This window comes from Sphaerodactylus townsendi, linkage group LG12 (assembly GCF_021028975.2).
Source record: "Sphaerodactylus townsendi isolate TG3544 linkage group LG12, MPM_Stown_v2.3, whole genome shotgun sequence".
NCBI lineage: Eukaryota > Metazoa > Chordata > Lepidosauria > Squamata > Sphaerodactylidae > Sphaerodactylus > Sphaerodactylus townsendi.
The window spans coordinates 21,763,955-21,784,638 of NC_059436.1; the positions used below are offsets into that span (position 1 = coordinate 21,763,955).

Here is a 20,684-nt window from a genome sequence, read left to right on the forward strand (position 1 = left end):
TCAGTAGTCAAAAACAAGCAGACAAATTTTGGTTGTTTTCAGTGTACTCCAAATAGCAACATTTTTTTTAGCTTAGTAATTTCAACAGATTCAAAACACAAATTATGAATGACTGAAGTTAGCCTTACACAAGAAAATCACATGAAATCCAAAACAGAGAAGAGACATTTCCCTAGGTCTGATGCAGTAGGAAATGGAACACAGAGGTATTTTTTGTAAATATCCAGATAAGGAGCTAGCAGACTGAACAGTCACTATATATTATTCTCAAAAGAAATGTATTCATGTGGTCTCTAGAAAAATATGAGTACCCATAAAAGTATACCCTGTAAATCATTAATAGACCAGAAAAGCAGAAAAGTATTAACTTTTAATAAAGTGAAGCTTTAAATAAGTCTGTTTAATTATTTGAACAACCATATCCAAAAGTGGAAGTCCCAAAAACCACAATTGTCTTCAACTATCTCCAAAATGGTGCTGAAATTGACCATCCAGTAGAGAAACAAGTATATATTTGTCTTTCATTTAGCACCCTTCGAATGCATTTGCAGATCACCACCTCTTCCAAAAGTGATGTTCACAGCTTCAAGAAACCAGCAGAGTAACACATACTGAATTCATGCTTGTATTTGGGTTCTTGGTCTATTACTGCTAAAGAACAACGGCCCACCCCCCCACCCCACCCAAAAAACCCTACACACTGGCTATGAACATATTTTGCTGCAATTCCCTTTAATAAAACATAAAAGATGGGCACAGGCAGGGTTAAAATAACTTGCATACTATGATATCCTGCAAGCTGAAAAAGTCCAACAGCATTGATCAGCACAAAGCCACAGAAGTGGGATACGACCTGCACCCCACACAGAGCCTTTTTCTGTTATCAGCATTTTACGTAGCAGGACCAACATTTAAAAGCCTCTCAACTCATGTGCTAGCCCAAATACATACAGTATTTATATACCAACACAACTACCACTAGAGTTCTGGTGTAAAGGTACTCTGTGCATATGGACTGATTCAGACATAAGGTTATTTTTTAATGTGTACAGCACATAAGCAAACCTGGCACATCACCAAGTTTCATAAGCAAAGAGAGAGCTTATAGTCTAGAACAAGTTACACCCATAGTGTGACACACTAATACAAGAAAGCATTTTTCAGCAGCCGCCAAACATGTCCCAGACCGCATACAAGAATGCAATATTAATGCAACTGGCATGCCTCAATTGTTTCAGAATAATTTGCTCAGACCCCTAATTTGCTCAGACAAAAGGATAAGAACGTGAAGGTACAATTCAACAATATCCATGCATAATTTTTAAGGCCATAGTAAGAACCCTGGACTATTATACAAAGAGTATTACACAATATTCAAATGCACTAGGACTTAAATTCTAAATACTTCTGAGTTTCACAGGTACAGATGAGAGCTAGTTCCCATGGCATGCAGTTCAGAGTGCAGCCTTAGGTCTTCTTAACAACATGCTCAATCTTTAACGAGCCCAGGAAGTTGGTCAATGGATTACAAAATGTTCTGGAGCATGAACTGTAGCTAAGGGGGAGGCAGGAAATAATTCCCCAAATGTAAAATTATGGCAAAAACAAAGGACAGAGAGATCACCTAACACTGCTGACATTTGCTACAGGTTTGAGGGTATGCAGGTCAAAGAAAGTGGGGGTGCAGAGGCCTACAACGTCCTTTGAGCTCAGAGGTCCTCCAAAAAAGCAAGAGTAAACTACAGAAGAGGGTATTGCAATTCAAAACAAATTATAAGGAAGGGAAATATAACCCAACTAGAAATTATTAAAAATCATGGGTTGGCACACAAACACTCAGCTAAGAAACCTAATTTGGGAGTTCAAGAATACCCTGGCATCGAGTTGTTCAGGTTTCAAGTCAGGTGCCAGCCTTCTGTCATGCCATCCCACCAAGGAACCCGTGGGATTATAATTATGTGAGGAGACTAGGACTCTAACAGAATCATCTTTGCCCTGACAGAACTACAATTCTCAAGCCCTGTTGAAAAAGCCACAGCAGCTGAACTAGATTGAAACCAGATCCGAGTTTATTTATGGTACAAAAATGACCATTTTTCTGTACCCTTTTTTGCTATTTTCTTTGTGACTCCTAGGGGTCTTAGACCCAAAGAGGAACTTTTCATTAACACAAGAAATGCTCAAGCACTCATCACTTTGTGCTTTTAAAAACAACCTTGAAACCTGACAGCACTGTCCCATATTTGGACTAATGGCAGCGTCTCTTGGTCATCATAGTTTAATGGAAAAGAACTCAGCTACCAAGGGAATTGTCAACGTGCCAGTCACACTTCCCATTTTTTATTAAGCAATCCAAAGCAGCTGTGGGGGCAACCATTCTGCCTGCTGAACAAATTCTGCTTTCCTGGTTTAGGTAAGTATGTCCAACATAACATATGCAACACTTTGGTGAGGTGAAAAATCCTGGGACAATGGGAACGCACGGCACTGCCCACCAGCACCTGAGACTTTAAGAAAGCCTGAAGTCCAATGCAATCCATGGGGAGGGGGCCCGAAACCACTCAGGAGGTGGCGTGACTACAGAGCCAGAATGAATGCCACCTGCGGAGTTGCAGAGGCACTTATGCTGTTGTTGAGAAGCCACACAGCTCCACAGTGCCTGGGCACCACTGCATCTCCACCACAAGAGCCAGCGCTGGCACCAAACAGGGAGTTCCTGGGGTGGGGCTAGCTTCAGTCAACTTCCTGAGCTCTTTCAGCCAAGGAATGCCATCGTTCCCCAGTGCAGACTTACACCAGCAAAAGCCACCTTTGCAGGGAAGGGGGTAGCATCACTTTTTCCTTGCTGTTTGTGACGCAGCATGCCTCTTTGGAGACGACGTAGCTATGCTGTCCACATTCACAGCGCAGATTCACCCCCTCTCAGGATTGTACTGCCCAGCAGCAACTCTATGCACACTTGATTGGCAGTAAGTCCCACTGAACATTACAGAATACATTCACACGCAGATTCAGACTGTACATCACACTGAGTAATACATGGTGCTGAACTGAATACTATTTATTTGAGAACCACAGCTGTTGACATCTATTTTATGAACATCTCAGATCATCTTGCCATGTTAAGGCAACGGCTGACATTCCCTGATAATCTTAAGAGAGTGCACTTATCACCACTCCCGCTTTCTAGATGACCTCTTGATCTCATGTGGCCTGAAACCGTTATGCACTGTTTACTTCCCTTTCTAGATCCAAAGAAATACATTAACTGAGCAAAGCAAAACTATGTATAGCTGCTAAAAGAGGAAGATGAGATGGTGAACATGAGCTTCAAGAACAGCAAGATGGTATGTGGACAACAATGCAGGTCATTTTCCTGAAGGAAAAATAAGTGATGATACATAACAGGAACATTTGCAGCAAGTGTTCGAGAACACCACCACTTTTTCTGTCTTTCGCTGTTACCCAGCATTGAAATATTCTAAATTCAGCAACCTGAAGCCCATATAAATCTGATTGTTCCACTCACCCATGTGCTCAAGCAAGCTCTAAAATAATACCATACTACTCTGTGGGGGTCCAGATGTTTCCATAACAGGGTTCCAGGACCTCTGAAAAACAAGCAAGTGTAGTACTGCTTACTTTTTATCTTACTGCCTGAGACAGTGTACTGTACTAACTCATAAGCGAGTTCTATTATCTTCATGACATTAAACATAAAAGCTTGTATCAAATACCCTTTTGCTAGGTAGGATCATGAAACATCCAAGATAATACAGTTGTGCTTCCTTGGTAGTCCAAGCCATGGCGTCACTGTAAACAGTTCCCAGCATATCATGGAGTTTGGGCTGTGCTGATAAAACAAGAAGCGAAACAGCAAGACGAGCTCTTTCTGGAACAGGCTGCCAAAGAATCTCCACAGGCAATCCCACTTTTCCTGCCACTGTCCTTCATTCCTATGAATCTAATTCTGAGCAGCATTTTCCAGAGTCTCCTCCTGTTCAACAGCAACATCCAATAAGATCAGCACCATGGTTACCATTCCCTCTAATTCCACCTGCCTCCTCCGCCCACCACCTACCCTATTTTTAGGACCTTCTCCATTTTTGTCTCTTCATGTCACTCTCTCTCTCTCTCTCTCTCACACACACACACACATATATCTCGGCAAATGCAAACATGCTTATGAGCTTTGTCTCAACCTCCAGATTGGGATGGCTGATTATACCACTGACAGCCTGCCTCTCCACATTCTACTGTTTGGTAACATGATAATAAAGCTGCTAAAATACTTGAATCTGAAGTGCTCCAGGAGCTGCCCCACTTCAGCATGACTGAATTAACTGTGATTTTGCTCAAGAATAAATCAGCTATTATTCTGAACAAGAAACTTTAACATGTTCCTGAGGCATTTTAAAGGGGATGCTGAACAGAAAAATATAAACTATATATGTGGACTGCTAGCAGTTGAACGATTCATAAACTCAGCCAGATGCACCACCGTTGCCCCTAAAGCACTACAACATCTATCTCCCTACTTCTTTACCTTCCAAAACTGACACACTGTCTTCAAGTTCCCGCCCAGATCAAAGCCCACACACAATCAATCCTATTACCCTTGCAGATTCCAAGCCAAATCAGGCCCTTCCTCAAACACCACCTCGCTAATGAGCTTTGACCCACCCTGCTTTCCCAACAACTTACATTCACCCCAACTTCTTTTTGCAACTTAGCTCGGTCCTGGGGGACTTTTCCATGACATCCCCTTCTCCCAATTGCCTAATTCAGTCCCTGCCCCCATCAATGCTCTAACTTCACTTATTTGAATATACCCCATGTTCTCTTTGCTTGCTTTTGCCCCCCACCCCAACTTGAGATCCGGCACTGCAGTTACTGTTCGGCTAGCTAGGATATGAAAGACTGAGGTTCAAATTCCCACTTCACTGTGGAAGCTTGTTGGGTAACCATGTGCCAGTTACACATTGTCTGCCTCACCTGCTTCACAGATTTGCTGTGAGGCCAAAATGGAGAAAAGGAAAACAATGTAAACAGCTTTAGCCAGCGGTGGGATTCAAATAATTTAACAACTGGTTATTTACAAGCACCATTTCAACAACCGGTTCTGCTGAAGTGGTGCGAACCTGCTGAATCCCACCACTGGCTTTAGCCCCTACTGGGGAGAAAGATGGAATAGAAATAAAGTAAATAACTAAATGTGATAAGTGCTAGCTCAGCAGGGCAGAGGCCCATCTTTTACTTGGCATCACTGTGCATAGCACCAGCACATCACCTCAAAAACCTTCTAGCATGGCAACCGATACACTTCATTTCCTGTATCATACTGAATATCTGAGCCCAAAAAGCAATCACACCTTCCCAAAGTTTTTCTCCCTCATCCTCTCACATATCCCCGTGCAGAATGCTCAGCCTGCCTCAGTCTTAAGAACATCCTGCTGATCTAGAACAGAGAGCAGAGAGGAGCCCACAAGGAGTGCCCTCCAGTCCTGCCGACTGGTGCCCAACGTTGACAACTGGAAACATTCTGGCCCCATCTGCCTGAAACTAGCAACAGCCTTCACAAGATCTCCTGTTCAAACCCCTCTCAATCCATTCTAAGCCTTTTCAGACAATTTCAGAATGAGTACTCCAACACTCTCCAACAGCACATCAACAAACTATGTCACTGGCACTCCAGAAAATCTTCAGGGGGGCAGAGTGGTATTAATGATAATTATCATATTATTACACAACATTGTCTTTTTTAATTTGTAATTTGATTTACAGGATGCCCTTTCACTTGACGGCTGAGGGTGACTTACAACAGAAGTTTCATAGTTAAAAATACACAGTCAGTTCTCATCAAATTTCCCAATGGCAGCATAAAATCAATTCTTCATTCATCCATTCACCTACTTTCTCCATTCAATCCCTTTAAAAGGAGGAGGGATTCTCGGTTTGCTATTTTATGTCCAATCCTGTGATGAGCAGGGGCTTCAACTAGATGGTTTATACTAACTGGCCATGCTGGCAGGGGCTGATGGGAATTGTAGTTCATGAACATCTGGAGAGCCACAGGTTGCAGATCCCTGGTCTATAAGGTCCCTTCTAATGCTTATGAGTTTATCTTTGGTTTTAACTGGGGATGTTTTAACTATGATTGTCTGCCACCTTTGAACCAGGAGAAAAAGAGGGATCTAAATGTTTTGAGAAATAAACCCAGTGACAGGGCTTCAGCAGAACATCCAGCCTACTTCCTGTCATCCTCCTCACCATTTTAGCTTCCCCATCCCAAAGAGCCCCTTTATTAAAAGCAGGTCTGGTCACCAGATTCCACCCCCCACATACACACACAATCCAGATCAGCCTCACACAGAGCCATCCACCCTCACCCTAACGACCGGCCACCGTTTCTGCTTCCCTCCTGCCTTCCCAGAGAACATGATTCCATTCCTCTCCTCCATTAAAAAAATCCCCACTGATGAAAAGGCACAGTGGCAGGGAGACAAAACCTATCTTTGACATGCTTGTTTTCTAGGAGAAGGTAAGCCTTACGCATGCAAGAAGCACAGAGTTGTATATTCCAATCTGTCCTTTTTTACCAGGGTCAGCTGCTAAATACCCTAACCTTTCATATATATGTGTGTATATTATATATCTGTGTACATATATATGTGTGCATATACGGTCACACACAAAAATAACGCCACCATATATTATACACATTTTTCGTATTATACATACACACACAAAAAAAATGATGCTCCCATATATTAGATAGTTTTTCTCATACACACACACACACACACACATATATATATATAGACACCTGCTTTCATATGCGTATCATAAAGGCGTGCATATATGCGTATAGACACATATATTATATACAATTTTCTTATATCTATATAAGTATATGTCTCTTGTGTGTGTGTATAGCTATCTGCATGTGTGTGTATGTGTGTGTGTATATGTGTGTGTGTGTATATATACACAACATATCATCAACATCACACCGCATTCAAGGCTTTCAAGGTGGTGTGATTTTGATGATATGTCGTATTAGACACTGCATTTATGTTTGTATAATTTGTATATCTATACACACACAAACACACACACACTTTCATATGCGTATCTATGAAGGCGTATGTATATGTGTATTACAGACACATACAGGTCTATCATGAACGGCCACCCACCGCACTCTGCCGGCGGACCCCTTGCCTGGCCCAGACCCTCCAGTCTAGCCCCCCCCCCCCGCCCCGATGTTCCTATTCTTATTTCTCGGGGGGAGGGCACCGCCTCCCTCCCTCCCTGGCTCACCTTGTCCATGAGCTTCCAGCACTTATCGACCATCTTCTTGTCGACGGCGCAGGGCTGGTGGGGGCCGAGGTGGTGGTGGTGGGGCTGGAAGGCATCCTTCATGAGCCCGATCAGCCCGCCGGGGCCCTTCTTCAGCGGGGCCGACATGGGGCCCTGAGGCGGCGGGGAGCCGAGGCGTGGCCCTTCCTTCCTTCCGCCGGGCCGCTCCTTCGCCGGCTGCCCGAGCGACTGAGGGGAGGCGGCGGCGGCGGTTCCACGAGCGTCGGGGGCGCGCCCGAGGGGAAGGAGCGGAGGGCTTGCGGGGGGGGGGCACAGGCGCGCGCCTGCCCGCCCGTGACAGGAAGGCGCGAGCCTCCCTCCGCGGAGAATTGTGATTGGCCGGGCAAGGGGGGGAAAGAGGCGGCGCCCTCCTCCGCGCGGCGCGCGGCTTCCCCGAGAGAAGGCGCGCGCTGATTGGCCGCGCTTTCGGCAGCCTCCCTGAGGATAAATGCGTTCCCATTGGCCCGCGACCGAAAGGAGGGGCGGTGGAAGAGAGAGCGTGCGCGCGACCGCCTGGCGGCTTTAAAAGGCGGCAAGTCCGGCTGGGATTGGTTAGCGTTTTTGCGGTGCCTGCATAAAATATTATGTCTTTAGTAGAATGGATGGGGGAAGGAGGCTTGCTCAGGCGCGCCCCCGCCTGTCACCACTTGAAGGAGGAAGTGAAGCAGCCTCTCGCCTAGAAAGTGGAAGCCCCGCCGGTGACTTATTAGCATAGCCACGCCTTTGGGACTTTTTCCCCTTCAATTCTTCCGGTCAGCTGTGCTGGGCAACGTGTTGGCCTGGGGCGCATGCTCCCAGAGGGAGCCAAGTCTAAGCATGCGTATTGTGGCGGAGGAAGCCTGTTCGGCTATGGCAGTTTTGGGCAAGCCTGGCTAGAATGATATTCTGCTTGCTTTTTGAAAGAGGCACAGTGGCAAAGACAGGGGAGCTGCAAACAGGTTTTGAGAGCGGTGAATACCAAACACTGAAAAGGGGGTAGGGGTGGCATCTGGAACTCCTTGCCCTGGCATCAAGTTGCATGGTTTGTGATAGGCACATATACAACATGTATTAAACACTTGTAACTGGAAGAGCACACATAGAATATATATATATATATATACACAGTGGAACCTCAGTTTTCGTTGGTAATCTGTCCGAAAAGAACCGATGAAAACTGAAACCAATAAAAACCGAGGAAAACTTTTCCAAACAATGAAAATCAAATTAATCCATTCTAGGCACTCCAAAAAACATACCAAAAACACATTTTTGGTGAATAAACATAAGAAGAAGAAGAAGAGTTTGGATTTATATCCCCCCTTTCTCTCCTGCAGGAGACTCAAAGGGGCTGACAATCTCCTTGCCCTTCCCCCCTCACAACAAACCCCCTGTGAGGTAGGTGGGGCTGAGAGAGCTCCGAGAAGCTGTGACTAGCCCAAGGTCACCCAGCTGGCGTGTGTGGGAGTGTACAGGCTAATCTGTATTCCCCAAATAAGCCCCCACAGGTTTGAATCCCTGCTCTGCCGCCTGAGCTGTGGGAGGCTTATCTGGGGAATTCAGATTAGCCTGTACACTCCCACACACACCAGCTGGGTGACCTTGGGCTAGTCACAGCTTTTTGGAGCTCTCTCAGCCCCACCTAGCTCACAGGGTGTTTGTTGTTGTTACCGCCAGAGAATTGAGAATAAAAATTGTCTAAGCATAAACCCTAATGTACCCTCTGAGGAAAAAGGAAAATATGTGTCAATGACACAAAGAAACCACTCCTTTGGGACAAAGCATTGCTCAAATAACTCTTTATTTTGTTTCAGTACATATAGATAAGCATTTTTGGTATGTTCTAGATTCTTTGATGTGCATGCATTATGTTACGTTGTACTCTCTATGATGTTACTTGATTTGGTCTCATGTGAATAGCGTTTATGATTTTGCTTGGGAAAATATTGTATTTTGATAGAATAGGTATATGTTACAGTAGTTTGTATTAGCTAGAGTTAGGGTTCTAGGGAGCCAGCCCTGGAAAACAACTGAAGCCAACACCCAGGAAAATCTCATCACCAGAACACAAAACCCTTTTGGATTACAAATTGAATCTGATGGTGGCACACCCAGATGTTCCAGCCATTGGAGAACGTCCCCGCACCATCATTGGACAGTTTGAACTTTCCTTTGTTCTAAAACCAACAGGCGGGAGCCTCAGGACAGGACTAACATGCAGCACCCATTGATAACAGGGTTCTTGGGTGTGTCATCAGAAACCAAGTTTTATGAATGGGACGCTTTCTACACTCGGACCTTGTGAAATCACGAAGAGATGCTTCACCCCGAGACTTTAGTTTTCATTCATTAAGTTGTAATTGTATATGTTGTTTTATGTGCTAATGTATTGATGTGTTCTTATTTGCTGTAAGGTGAAGGACCTGCCCCCTTACCGGGTCTACCCCCCCTTGATTGGAGTGTATAAAAGGTTTTGTGCTGGGTTCCGCGGTGTGGTCTTTGGCTGAGCTGCTTTCGAGGAATCATTTGGCTATAAAGAATCCCCTGCTTAGAAGGATCTTCGGTCTCCTGTGCCTGTCTTTTTCCAGTTTTGCTGCCACGAGCTGAAATTGCTTTGGGTCACCCCTAGACTCACTTTAAGTTACCGGGGCAGCGGCAACATTGTGAGGGGGGAAGGGCAAAGAGATTATAAGCCCCTTTGAGTCTCCTACAGGGGAGAAAGGGGGGATATAAATCCAAAGTCTTTTTCTTCTTCTTAATTAGGATGGAACTGATGGTGATGTGTGCCTATAAGACTGAAAGATGGGCAGAGTTATGAGACTTGGGAAAAGCAGTGAGACCTGAGAGAGTTAAGTCTGAGAGTGTAATGTCTCTTAGTCGCAGCAAATGCAACAATCCTCGACATGTTCATAGGAGAGCAGTAGAGTTTAATAGAGAGAGAAGCTTGGAGACATGAAGTCTCTGAACATAGACCCAGAACAAGAACTACAAGAGAGCCACAACCTGCTCATGATAAAACACCAGGCTTAATAATCATCGTGTGCCAGGAAAACAGTCCTTTAAGGAACATGCATCACATAGAGCTTCTATTAGCTGTTCCAGTTCTAATAGTTCCCATTGTTAACTGTAAATAAACTTGTTTTAAACCATTACAATTGTCCTGCCATCCATCACGACAGTACTTAACTCTCTACCTCTGCTATCGTAAGAACAAAGAAGTTGTTTTAATAGTCAACTTCCTTAGTCAACTTAATTGTGCTTTCTTTTAGAACCGGGCAAAAAGTTTTTAAAGTAACTTGTAAATCTGGATGCACTAATGAGCAGATAGAAGTTCAATGCCTAAAAGATACATTATGAAGAGGTAATGGGGAGATGAATGTCTTGGAACAAATGCATAGATGACTATAAAGAAACTGTCAGAAACTAATTAAAGTATTAATATTGTATTAAAGAAAAGGACCGTGGTTGTATAATTATAAGAACCAATCACAGAATTGATGATTTCATGTGTAACCAATTAGAAAAAGATACACTAATGTATGCAAGCTTTTTCTATAAAAGAAGGCTGTGTCATTTGAGGACTGGTCCTTTGTACCTAATTCCCTTGCTTAAGCCATAAAGCTGTGTTTACTACTCTCTGTCTCACCCATGGTCTCTGGATCTGGTGGGGATCCACAGGGTGTGCTTTTACAACGTTTGCAACCTGGGAGAATCAAGAATGTTCCCTTATTACTGTAACAGAAAGGCCTGAAAATAAAAGTGGAACTGACCTTCCCGCACCACAGAAAAAGACCTGCTACTATGCAGACAAGGAAGCTAAAGAAATTTCCTTGAATAAGGAAATTGAAAAGGAGAAGGGTGTGTGTGGCTTGTTTTGAAATTATTCACTGAGTAACTGTGGCAGCTCTGCTGCAAACCCACAGGAGTCCGGTCCAAGCAGAGTTAGAGGATTTTGTGGAAAAGACTCATTACCACAGGTTTCAGTGGCAGGGGCCTGTTTTTTGGCTGGAGGCCATTGTAACTTCGAGTTGCAGGTCAGCATTTGACAGCATACGGACATATATTTAGTCTCTCTGCAAGATTTGGAGCATGAGAAGACTAAAGCCTGTGCAAGTGGGGGACCCTCTTATAGAAGGCACTCCTGCGATCTCCCCCCCCCCCCCCCGGTTCTCTGCCTATAAACAAACAAACAAGTCAGGCAACGTGAAAAAGAAGCCGCTATGCACTTCCGTTCCCCCAGCAGCCACAGAGACTCCCTGTCCTTCGCATAACAGGATCCAAGCAGCTATTTCTCATGAACCAGTTGTGGTCTCTGCTGTTGGGAATGTGAATAGGGAAGCTGAGGTACAGCAGCTATGAAGAAGGGGCATTTCCAGCCAGAAGAACCTATTTTCTTGAAGATGCAGCAAGGCAAACCACTGGGGCATCTAGTTCAGAACTGTCTACTCTGATTGGCGGCAACTATCCAGGGTCACGGATAGTGCAGAATAATGCACTTTCAATCCATTTTCACAACTGTTTGCAAGTGAATTTGGCTATTCCACACAGCTGCAAAGTGCACTGAAAGTGGATTGAAAGTGCATTATTCTGCATATATGGAAGGGGCCTTAGATTTGTTGTTGTTTTAAAAATGTGATTTTTTTGGCTCCTTCCGCACATGCAGAACAATGCACTTTCAAACTGCTTTCAATGCTCTTTGAAACTGTGTGGAATGGCAAAATCCACTTGCAAACAGTTGTGAAAGTGGTTTGAAAACGCATTATTCTGCATGTGCGGAAGGGGCCATAGTCTGCCTTTCTCACTTGGACTCAAGGCAAATAACAATAGATAACTATCAACAGGATGGAACATGCAATGAACAATGCAACAGAAATTAGGAGTCTAAATACTGATCTGAAGCAAAGCACAAATGTTAACATGAAAGATTACATGATGTAAATAATGCATAGTAGGATCCTAGTTTCAGCAAGCTATATGTACTAGTGTAGACCACAGTTCCTAATAATTTTTCCAAGTAGGTATGGTGGCATCAGCCAGATTGTTTCATACGAAAGGAGATGAGTCCTCTGTTATCCTCTCTGTACATAATCTATCATTCAAACTGCCCCCTTTCATACCTCTTATACTAGAAGCAATATGGGCTTGACTATTTAAAAAAAAATTCTATATGATAAGCAGGGTAGAGACAACACAAAAATAAGGTTGAACTTCTTATCCAGTTTGAACCCTAGGTGAATATGCACACCCACATACCATAAGTTTCCCTGAAATTCCTAAATTTTGGACCTGCGTCCAGTCTCTTCCCCCTCCCCATTTTATTAAGTTCATTAGCCTATTTTGGGCAATGCGTGAATACCACACTGCCTTTAATTGGTATGAGGATTTGGACAGATGGGCAGAAAAACATAACTCATCTTGTTCATAACATGCAAATTGCAGTCTGATGTAGCCTCAGTTTGCCTTGGGAAGCGTTGTGCCGGGGCAGTAAAGTTACAACCCCACCATCTATGCTCAGTTTTGCTATTCAAAACTGGCTCTCCTGCAAGCAAAGGGTTAAACTCTTTTTCCTTTCCTGGTATGACCTTGAGGCAAATTGAGGCTGCATTTTAAGGACTTGACTGAAACCTCCATCTAAGCCTGACTGTAAATAGTAAAGAACTGTGTTTTGAGAGTGGGAGAAGTAGAAATGTCTTTAAAAGCATTCCAAGTCAGCTGGTCTGTGTCTGCCACATATCCCAGAAACCAAATTGACTTTGCTGGAAAAAAAACGCACCTCATTTACACAGTATTAATGTATATAAATAAATTATTTGGCAATACTTAATCCTTTTGAAGCAAACTGATTCAAAGGATTGCCATGAGTCAAAAGCACTTCACACACACACACCCCTAATCCTGTGTCCACGCTGAAATAAATGAAGTGGGAACGGACTACCACCCGCCCTGGGAAACCCCCTGCCCTGATAGCTCAGACAGAGGCACCGCTTTCTAGAGGAACTAGACAATCATGATTTTTGTATTTTAAAAATACAACGTCATTGTCTATCCTGCCCCAAAGTTGGCTTGTTGTAAGAACTTGCAAATGAGATAATTCTGCAGCCATTTGATGCAGGTCTGGAAAAAAAGAATCTGTTGGAAGTGTTTCAAAAGAAATGTCCTTTTTGCAGGCTTTCTTTTTGGATGCAAAATTTATTTCTGGGCCTTCTTCTCCCAGGGCTGGTGTCTGCCAAGCTTCCTTCAGTAACCATGGCACCAAACAGGGCTGGTTGCCTAGCAACGCAAAGATCCCTGCCTTATGCCACTTGGGATAGGCTCTTGAAAATGCAGGCATTTTTTCCTCCTCCTTGCCGATTGGCGGCTTGGCATGACACTCCTGCAAAAAATAGTGTAATGTTTCCAGCTGGGTAGCTGGCTGCGTCCTCTGAAGGCATCGGCAATTTGCTTCCAGGTATTTTTCTCCAGATTGCTCTTCCACAAAAAGCATAGTCTTGCATTTTTAGAAATAACGCAAGAGAAGGGCAGAAACACTGTAGGGGGGCCCTGGGAAGAAGTCCTCTGGTCTTTCTCTGCTGTTTCCAGATTAAACGGCAGGCAGTGGCTGAAATCATGTTGGGAACCAGGAAGAGTGAGAAAAACAAGTCGATTTGTATCTTTCATATCCTTTCTAATTGGCAGGCTGCACACGACATCCCAGAATGAGCCCCATGAGGAAAGGAAAAGGCAAAAAAGGAGGGAAACAAAAGAAGACAACCGTGGCAGGTACACTTTGGGCCGTGGGCCTGTGGATTCTGCAAGCCCACAGTTGCTTATCCCTCTGTCTGGGCTCCCTGCAATTCTTTTGTAGGCCAAGGGCCAGTTTATGTATAAATACTTACGCCAGTGTAACAACTCCTGGACTTCAAGTTCCTGTTCTGAATTGTGTATGTAACCCCTATGTTCAGAATGGGTTGACCCAGAAGGGCGTGGAGACTCAAAGCAGCAGGAGGCTTCAAAAACTCATGAAGTTGGAGGAAGCAAGGCTACCAGCCTGGGACCTTGATTTATTTCTGTATAAGCCAGGGGTAGGGAACCTTTAACACTCAAAGAGCCATTTGGACCTGTTTTCCACGGGAAAAGAAAACACTTGGAGCCGCAAATAATTTTTGACATTTAAAATAAAGATAACACTATATATATTGGGGTTTTTTAACCTTTTACCCCGCTCATTCTGAGAAGCGCATGGATGCAGGGTGGGCAAGGATGGGGCGGCTCGGCCTCGCCAGCTGCCGGGAAAGCGCCCGCCCCACTCGAACGGCGCGGGCAAGAGGGGAAGCCCGCGGCGCGGCCCAGCCGGCCGTGGGCCATTGGTATGCCCGCCCTGCTGCCTGCAAGGTGGACAAGGATGGGGCCGGCGGCTCAGCTCGTGGAGCCGCAGTGCAAGGGCAGAAGAGCCGCATGCGGCTCTTGAGCTGCAGGTTCCCTACCCCTGGTATAAGCTCTTAACACCTTGTTTAAGACCTTAGAGGATCGCAACTTGAACTTCCCACCATCAATGGAAAACATCTCTATAATATATTCTCTCCCTTATGTTTACCAGAAATAGCGACACTTAAGAGAAAATATCTGCATGGAAAATGAGTTCATGGGGTTCTTTCTTTCCTTTCAAGTCCACCAATTGCTGGGAAAATTACCAGCGTGTTTCCGGGCTTGCTATGTATGTAATTGATGGGAGTTCGTTTGGGGACCTTTATCATCTTGGATCCCATTCACCAAGCCTCTGAAGTCTTCATAAGCCAACCACCAGCAGGAAGAATTGGACTTGGCATTTATCAGTAGATTGTCAAGATAAGGACTTGAAATGCAACCTAGAAGGACTGTAAATTGTTAAAAGTTAAATGTTAATGTTAAAAGTGTTATTTGTTAAGGAAGTAAACCATTTTGTTTTAAAATTTAGTTCTTTGCAACTCCTTCCAAGTTCTGCCCCACAGAACCCACAGTTAGAGGTTACATGTACACATGCCAGGGGAGAGGCATATCTAGGGAAAATGTAGCCTGGTGCAAAATCTGAGTTTTCCGCACCTCCCACCATGGATGGCCGCCCTTCTCCCACCACAGCCAGAAAATGATTTTTTGCACCAGGTCATCTCACCCGGGGGAAAGGAAGGAGGAGAGGTTTGGGGGGCGATTTCTCCCCCACGTGACTAAACAGCCACAGCCCAGGGACATTTGACCCCTTATGTCCCCCTGGGAGGAATGCCCCTGTGCCAGGGACAAATCAGTCCCCAGTCCAGATCTCTTTCACACGTTCTCTCTCTTTCTCTCCCCACACAGATGAAGAAAAATACAGAAAGAGCCTGCTGGAGGTTGAGACTCTGAAACAGCACCTGGGTGAGGGATCTTCATTGGTACAGCAGAGAAGGGTTCTAAGGGAGAGGCAAGCTTTGAAACTTTCCATCAGGGTGGGAGTGAAGGGTTGCCAAGCCCTCGAGAGACTGGCACTGTGCCAACCTGCGAGGACGGTCTAGTTGCTCCTTTCTGGACCACAGAAGCAATTGAAAGGAATGTCTGTCTACCCACCCTGGCCTTTCCCATCAGCATAACAAAGCATAACCCAGAAGTACAAGAGCACATCTCCCCCTATCTTGTTCCGCGAGAGCCAGCGTGATGTAGTGGTTAAGAGCAGGTGGATTCTAATCTGGAGAGCTGGTTTTGATTTTCCACTCCTCCATCTAAGTGGCAGAAGCTTATCTGGTGAACCAGATCTGTTTTTGCACTCCTACATTCCTGCTGGGTGACTTTGGGCTAGTCACAGTTCATTTAGAACTCTCTCAGCCCCACCTTCCTCACAAAGTGTCTGTTGTGGGGAGAGGAGCTTGTAAGCCACCTTGAGTCTCCTTACAGGAAAGAAAGGAGGGGCATGAATCCAAACTCTTCTTCTTTATGAACTTCAACTATCTGTCAATGCAAATAATTCTGTCCAAACGGTGGGGCTGTATGCTCACGACATGAGCCTGTAATTCTGGACTCATTTGGTCTTAATGAGCAACAGAAAGGTTGTGGTTTCAATGGGCAGAGATAAGTAATTAAAAGGTCAAGAAATTGCAATTATAACGCTTTTTAAATAATGCTTCAGTCATTAGGAATTAGTTAATTAATTTGCTCCAGACTGAAATAATTTCCCATGACTTAGGCATTATAAAATTTGCCCTAGCATGATTGGGCATGACTGGGTAACTTGGAAGCTGTCATATTTTCTGTTGCAAGAAGTACGGTTCCAAAAAATAAAAGATCACCTTTAGCTGTTTTGTATCACTCTGTAAGATTAAAAGTGATAGGAAGGAGGAACTGTGAAGATAAGAATAGGTTCTGTGTCAACTGAATGCACGTAACCATACACCATATGCCTCCTGACTGCAGTTCTCCGGAGGGATGTGGCCAGGCAGGCAATGGCTGACAGTGAAGGACTCAAGCAGAGGCTGGCAGAGCTGGAGCAAGAACTAAAGGAGGCCCGGGGGGACAAACAAGATATTTATGAAGGTGTGTGTTTGTGTACACTGGGTGGCAGACCCACCACCTGGATGCAGAGCCAAGCCTGATCATTAGGGAAGGCGAAGGCCAAATTAGCCTGCCACGGGAAGGGAGGCCACGTATCCCAGCCGTGTCAATAAGGCAGTGTTTCATACTGCAAAAAGGACTTACCTGTCTCTTCGTTACCTTCTTTTGCTGGCTTTAGCCAGCATGTTCCTTGGGGCAGGGACTTGCCTGTTTTCTTAGCTTATGTTTTCCAGTGCCAACTATGCTGATGGTGCACAAAACAAACTCTTCTTGGGACTTTCAGCCCAAGGCAAGAATGGGGGGTGGGGTGCCACGGCTTCCCCCGTTCCTGGCCCTTAGCCTTATTGCATCTCTCCCCACTTACATATTCCAGAGATGATCCGTCAGTTTCAGCAACTTCAGCATCAGACTGATACTCGGATACAGCGCTTAGAAGCAGAAACTCAGAGCCTGCAGGAACAACTTGGTAATTTGTCCATATGCCATCCCGTAGTTTCCAGTGAAGTCCATCCCCAACTGGAATTCATTAAGGATATTTGCATAACAGATCCCTTTCCAACAGTATTTATTATAAAAACTGTCAAATTGTCTATAATGAACCATTACATTTATCCCAATTACAGGATGTTTGCATGCCTGTTACAGAACGCACAGGGGCTCTATCCAACGGACAATGACTATTGTTGCAGAAGAGGGAATGAGTCCAATTGACTAGATTAGAAAAGGAAAGTTAACCCTCGCTGTCCAAGTTTGAGGTGGCAAATTGATTGCCCTCAATGCTGGCCTCAGTTTGTACTGGGACATTCTGGTCTGGCTTACTTGGGATTTAATCGGGATACATACCACATGGAATTCAGCCCTCTGTATTAAAGAGGCCCACTCAGAAACAGAACTGGCTCTTCGATTGAGGACAGGCTGGGCAAAATGTTTCCTCAAGGATCACTGTGGCCCAATATTCATCCATGGACCAATGGCCATAGAAGAGGAATGATGCAGAAGTGATACCGTCCACTGAGACCATGAAAGAGTTAACTGGGCGATGCAAACTAGTTACTGAGGTCACAGTTTTATGGCCAGTCTATTGATTAAGCTACTGGTCAGCTAGTTAGACACTGCTTGCATGTTTGTGGTCCCATAGTCAGAGGTTATAAAGTCAGTTTCTTTGTTTGAGCAGAAGAGGGACCATGTGACCACAAGGTAGTAAGGTGTAATTAAGTGTAGTGCTATAGAAAGGTGTTCTTATTTTCTTTCCATGTAACCCTAATAGTTAGTAAAATTCATTTATATAAAAAGCAACTGTGTATTAGTTTCTTTTATGCTATTCTGCTAATATATTAAATTTATGCCAGCAGTTGCTCAGTTGCAAATGGGACCGACAAACTTGGTCCCAATTTACTTGCATTGCCTGTACATGGATTGTACATGTATTCATAGTTTGTCTCTTATATTCACAGTGGGCCTCTGCCAGTTGTGGGCCATGAGCAGCTGTCTCCTTTAACAACCGCCTGAAGCATTCCAGTTTTGCTTTAAAGGCAGTAGGAATGTGCCTCCCTGTGTAATGGTGGTCTGCACCCCATGGTCTTTCAAAAGCTTAGATTCTCAGGACAACCCTCCTTCTGAGATATCTCGTCTGTGCTGTCTCATTTTCTGTCACATGTGCAACTTTCCTTCCTTCCCTCCTTCTGCTTCCTTTTATTATATGTCCCCCTTTCCTGTTTGGCAGCTGCTTGCCGAGAGGATGTGCAGCAAAGCCGAGCCGATAAGGCAAAGATGCAGGAAGAGAAGGAAGAGGCGATCTCGAAGATGCAACGCAAGATTGACTCGATGGAAACCGAATATGAAAAAATCCTCCATGTGAGTTTGGGGATGGGTAGATTTCAAGCAGACCACTGATAAGTTATCATCTGTTGAAGCGTAGGGAGAGGGGAACCATTATTCCCCCACATGACTAATATTTGCCTCCAGAATATGCTAGAGCTAGACAAATATCTAGGCCCAGGTCAGGGACAAATCATTCATTTCATCCAGGGAGAACTCTCCCAAGTGACATAAGAGATGTCTTTGGCATCCTTAGTGGCCAATTGTTTCTCCACACTCATACAAACTGGTCAGTTAAAGCAGTCATTGAAAAAAATTATTTATTTGTTCGTTCCTTCGTTCCTTCCTTCCTTTATTTATTTTATGTTTATCCTGCTCTCCCCTGCCGCAGTGAGCTCAGAGCAGTTCACAACAATACAAAACAATAACATGTATTATACAATAAACAACTGTGCTCTAAAACATATAGGATGGTACTTGATCAAACTAGGATGAAACTATTCAGAAATGTGCAACTTTTAACCTAAAAACAAGAACCCAGAAACAACAAAACAAGGAAAGGGAGAGAAAGGGAGGCTGGCTAAAATGGAAACATGCCCATTGCTGCCCTTAACTATAGGCCTGGCAGAACAGCTCATCTTGCAAACCCTGCAGAACTGAGACAAGCACCCCTCCCACCCCCCCACCCCCCGGTCCTGGTCTCATTTGACAGACTGTTCCACCAGGCCAGGGCCGGAGCTGAGAAAGCACTAGCTCCAGTTGAGAACAGCTGGACACTCTTCAAGCCAGAGACCACCAGCAAATGAGCATAACACTCACTTGGGGCTGGGGGGGCATAATGGGAGAGGCAGTCCCACAGGTATGCTGCAAAAGGGGGGTTGTTTTCAGTGCACGTCCCTGAAAAATGTGCCCTGCCATCGTTTTGAACATTAATGATTGAGCACTTTTGCAACAGACATTGGCCCTTTCTGGACAGCACAAATAAAATGTCCTCAGGACATTTTTAAAAAGGATGTTTCATTTTAAAAGGATGTTTCATTTTTCAAAAAAGTGAAAGCAAGTGCTCTAACAGCATGAAGGGGTGGCAAGCGGGAAATATAAAATGTTTCCCGCCTGTTTGTGTTCGCACAGACAAGCAGGAGACGTCTTGAGGACAACTTCTGAAAAAAAGAGTCCAAATTTTAATGACTTTAAAATAAGACGGTTTAAGCAAAAATAAACCGTTCTGAGGATGTCTTGGGGGGAAAAGTTGGGTGGACGTCCTTCCCAGGATGCCCTCTTTCCTATCCTCAGGATGTCTTAGGGCCTTTCTCCACTTACCTTAAGCCCCACGCTACTCTCCTCAAGTAGCGCAGGGTCCCCCTGCACTCCCCACGACAGGGGCGGCGACAGCACAGCCGCCCCGCCGCTGCCACGCCCCCTCAGCACGCGGCATCCCTGACGCTGGAGAAAACGGCGCCTTTTGATGACCCCGCGCGGTGTTGTGGGGATGCCCAGGCGCACGGCATAGGGGGGATCCTTGTGAGTGGGGAAACGCCCTTAGTTGTGCTGGGCAGAAGAGCCATTCTTAAAGCAGCATATTCTGCCAAGTTACAGTCTGGCAGTGATTCTGCACCAGCTGCATCACTTCTGCTGCATCCTTGCTGGGCACTTGCAGAATTCACACACCCCTCCTCCTTCCCCTCACTGCCTTTAGCTTTTCCTTTCTTCAGGGCAGCTTAGACCTTGTGCTGTCCAAGCTGGAGGCTGCCAAACTTGGCTGGGAGAAAGAGGCCACATCCCTCCACCTGGAGTATAAGGACCGGCTGAAGGAATTTGGACTCAATCCGCTGGAGATCTGAAGGAGCATTCACCAGAACGTGCTGCCAAGTCCTCTGCGTCGTCCACGCAGTTTAGCACCGCCGTGTAAACTGTTCTCAACCTCAGGACCGTTATATCTTGCAAAGCAATAATTAAAGGGTGTGCCTCTAAGCATGAGCAGAGTGCCTTTC

General features: G+C 44.9%; 2 protein-coding genes across 4 annotated transcripts in view; one reads left to right on the forward strand and one right to left on the reverse strand.

Moving 5' to 3' along the window:
- CBL (Cbl proto-oncogene) overlaps positions 1 to 7,696 on the reverse strand; it is a 44,478-nt gene extending 36,782 nt beyond the window's left edge. The window contains exon 1 of the mRNA XM_048512977.1: positions 7,324 to 7,696. Coding sequence (XP_048368934.1) covers positions 7,324 to 7,470 — 147 coding nt within the window. The 5' untranslated portion in view covers positions 7,471 to 7,696. The remainder of the gene's footprint in view (positions 1 to 7,323) is intronic.
- Positions 7,697 to 13,673: 5,977 nt separating this feature from the next.
- On the forward strand, positions 13,674 to 20,664 carry CCDC153 (coiled-coil domain containing 153). 3 transcript variants are annotated; one of them, XM_048513551.1, is made up of 7 exons: positions 13,674 to 13,789; positions 14,017 to 14,100; positions 15,652 to 15,708; positions 16,738 to 16,857; positions 17,249 to 17,341; positions 18,599 to 18,729; positions 20,390 to 20,664. In XM_048513551.1, the coding sequence occupies exons 2-7, from the start codon at positions 14,037 to 14,039 to the stop codon at positions 20,489 to 20,491; spliced, it is 567 nt and encodes a 188-aa protein (XP_048369508.1). In that variant the 5' UTR covers positions 13,674 to 13,789; positions 14,017 to 14,036; the 3' UTR covers positions 20,492 to 20,664. The 3 variants fall into 3 exon arrangements, with proteins under 3 accessions (XP_048369508.1, XP_048369507.1, XP_048369509.1); XM_048513550.1 differs by having other exon boundaries at positions 20,406 to 20,664; XM_048513552.1 differs by lacking the exon at positions 17,249 to 17,341 and having other exon boundaries at positions 20,406 to 20,664.
- Positions 20,665 to 20,684: the final 20 nt, after the last annotated feature.

Coding starts and splice junctions, on each gene's coding strand:
- CCDC153 (XM_048513550.1), top strand. CDS start 14,037: ATGAGCCCCATGAGGAAAGGAAAAGGCAAAAAAGGAGGGAAACAAAAG. Junction 14,101..15,651: donor AAAGAAGACAACCGTGGCAG/GTACACTTTGGG, acceptor CTCCCCACACAG/ATGAAGAAAAATACAGAAAG. Junction 16,858..17,248: donor CAAACAAGATATTTATGAAG/GTGTGTGTTTGT, acceptor TACATATTCCAG/AGATGATCCGTCAGTTTCAG.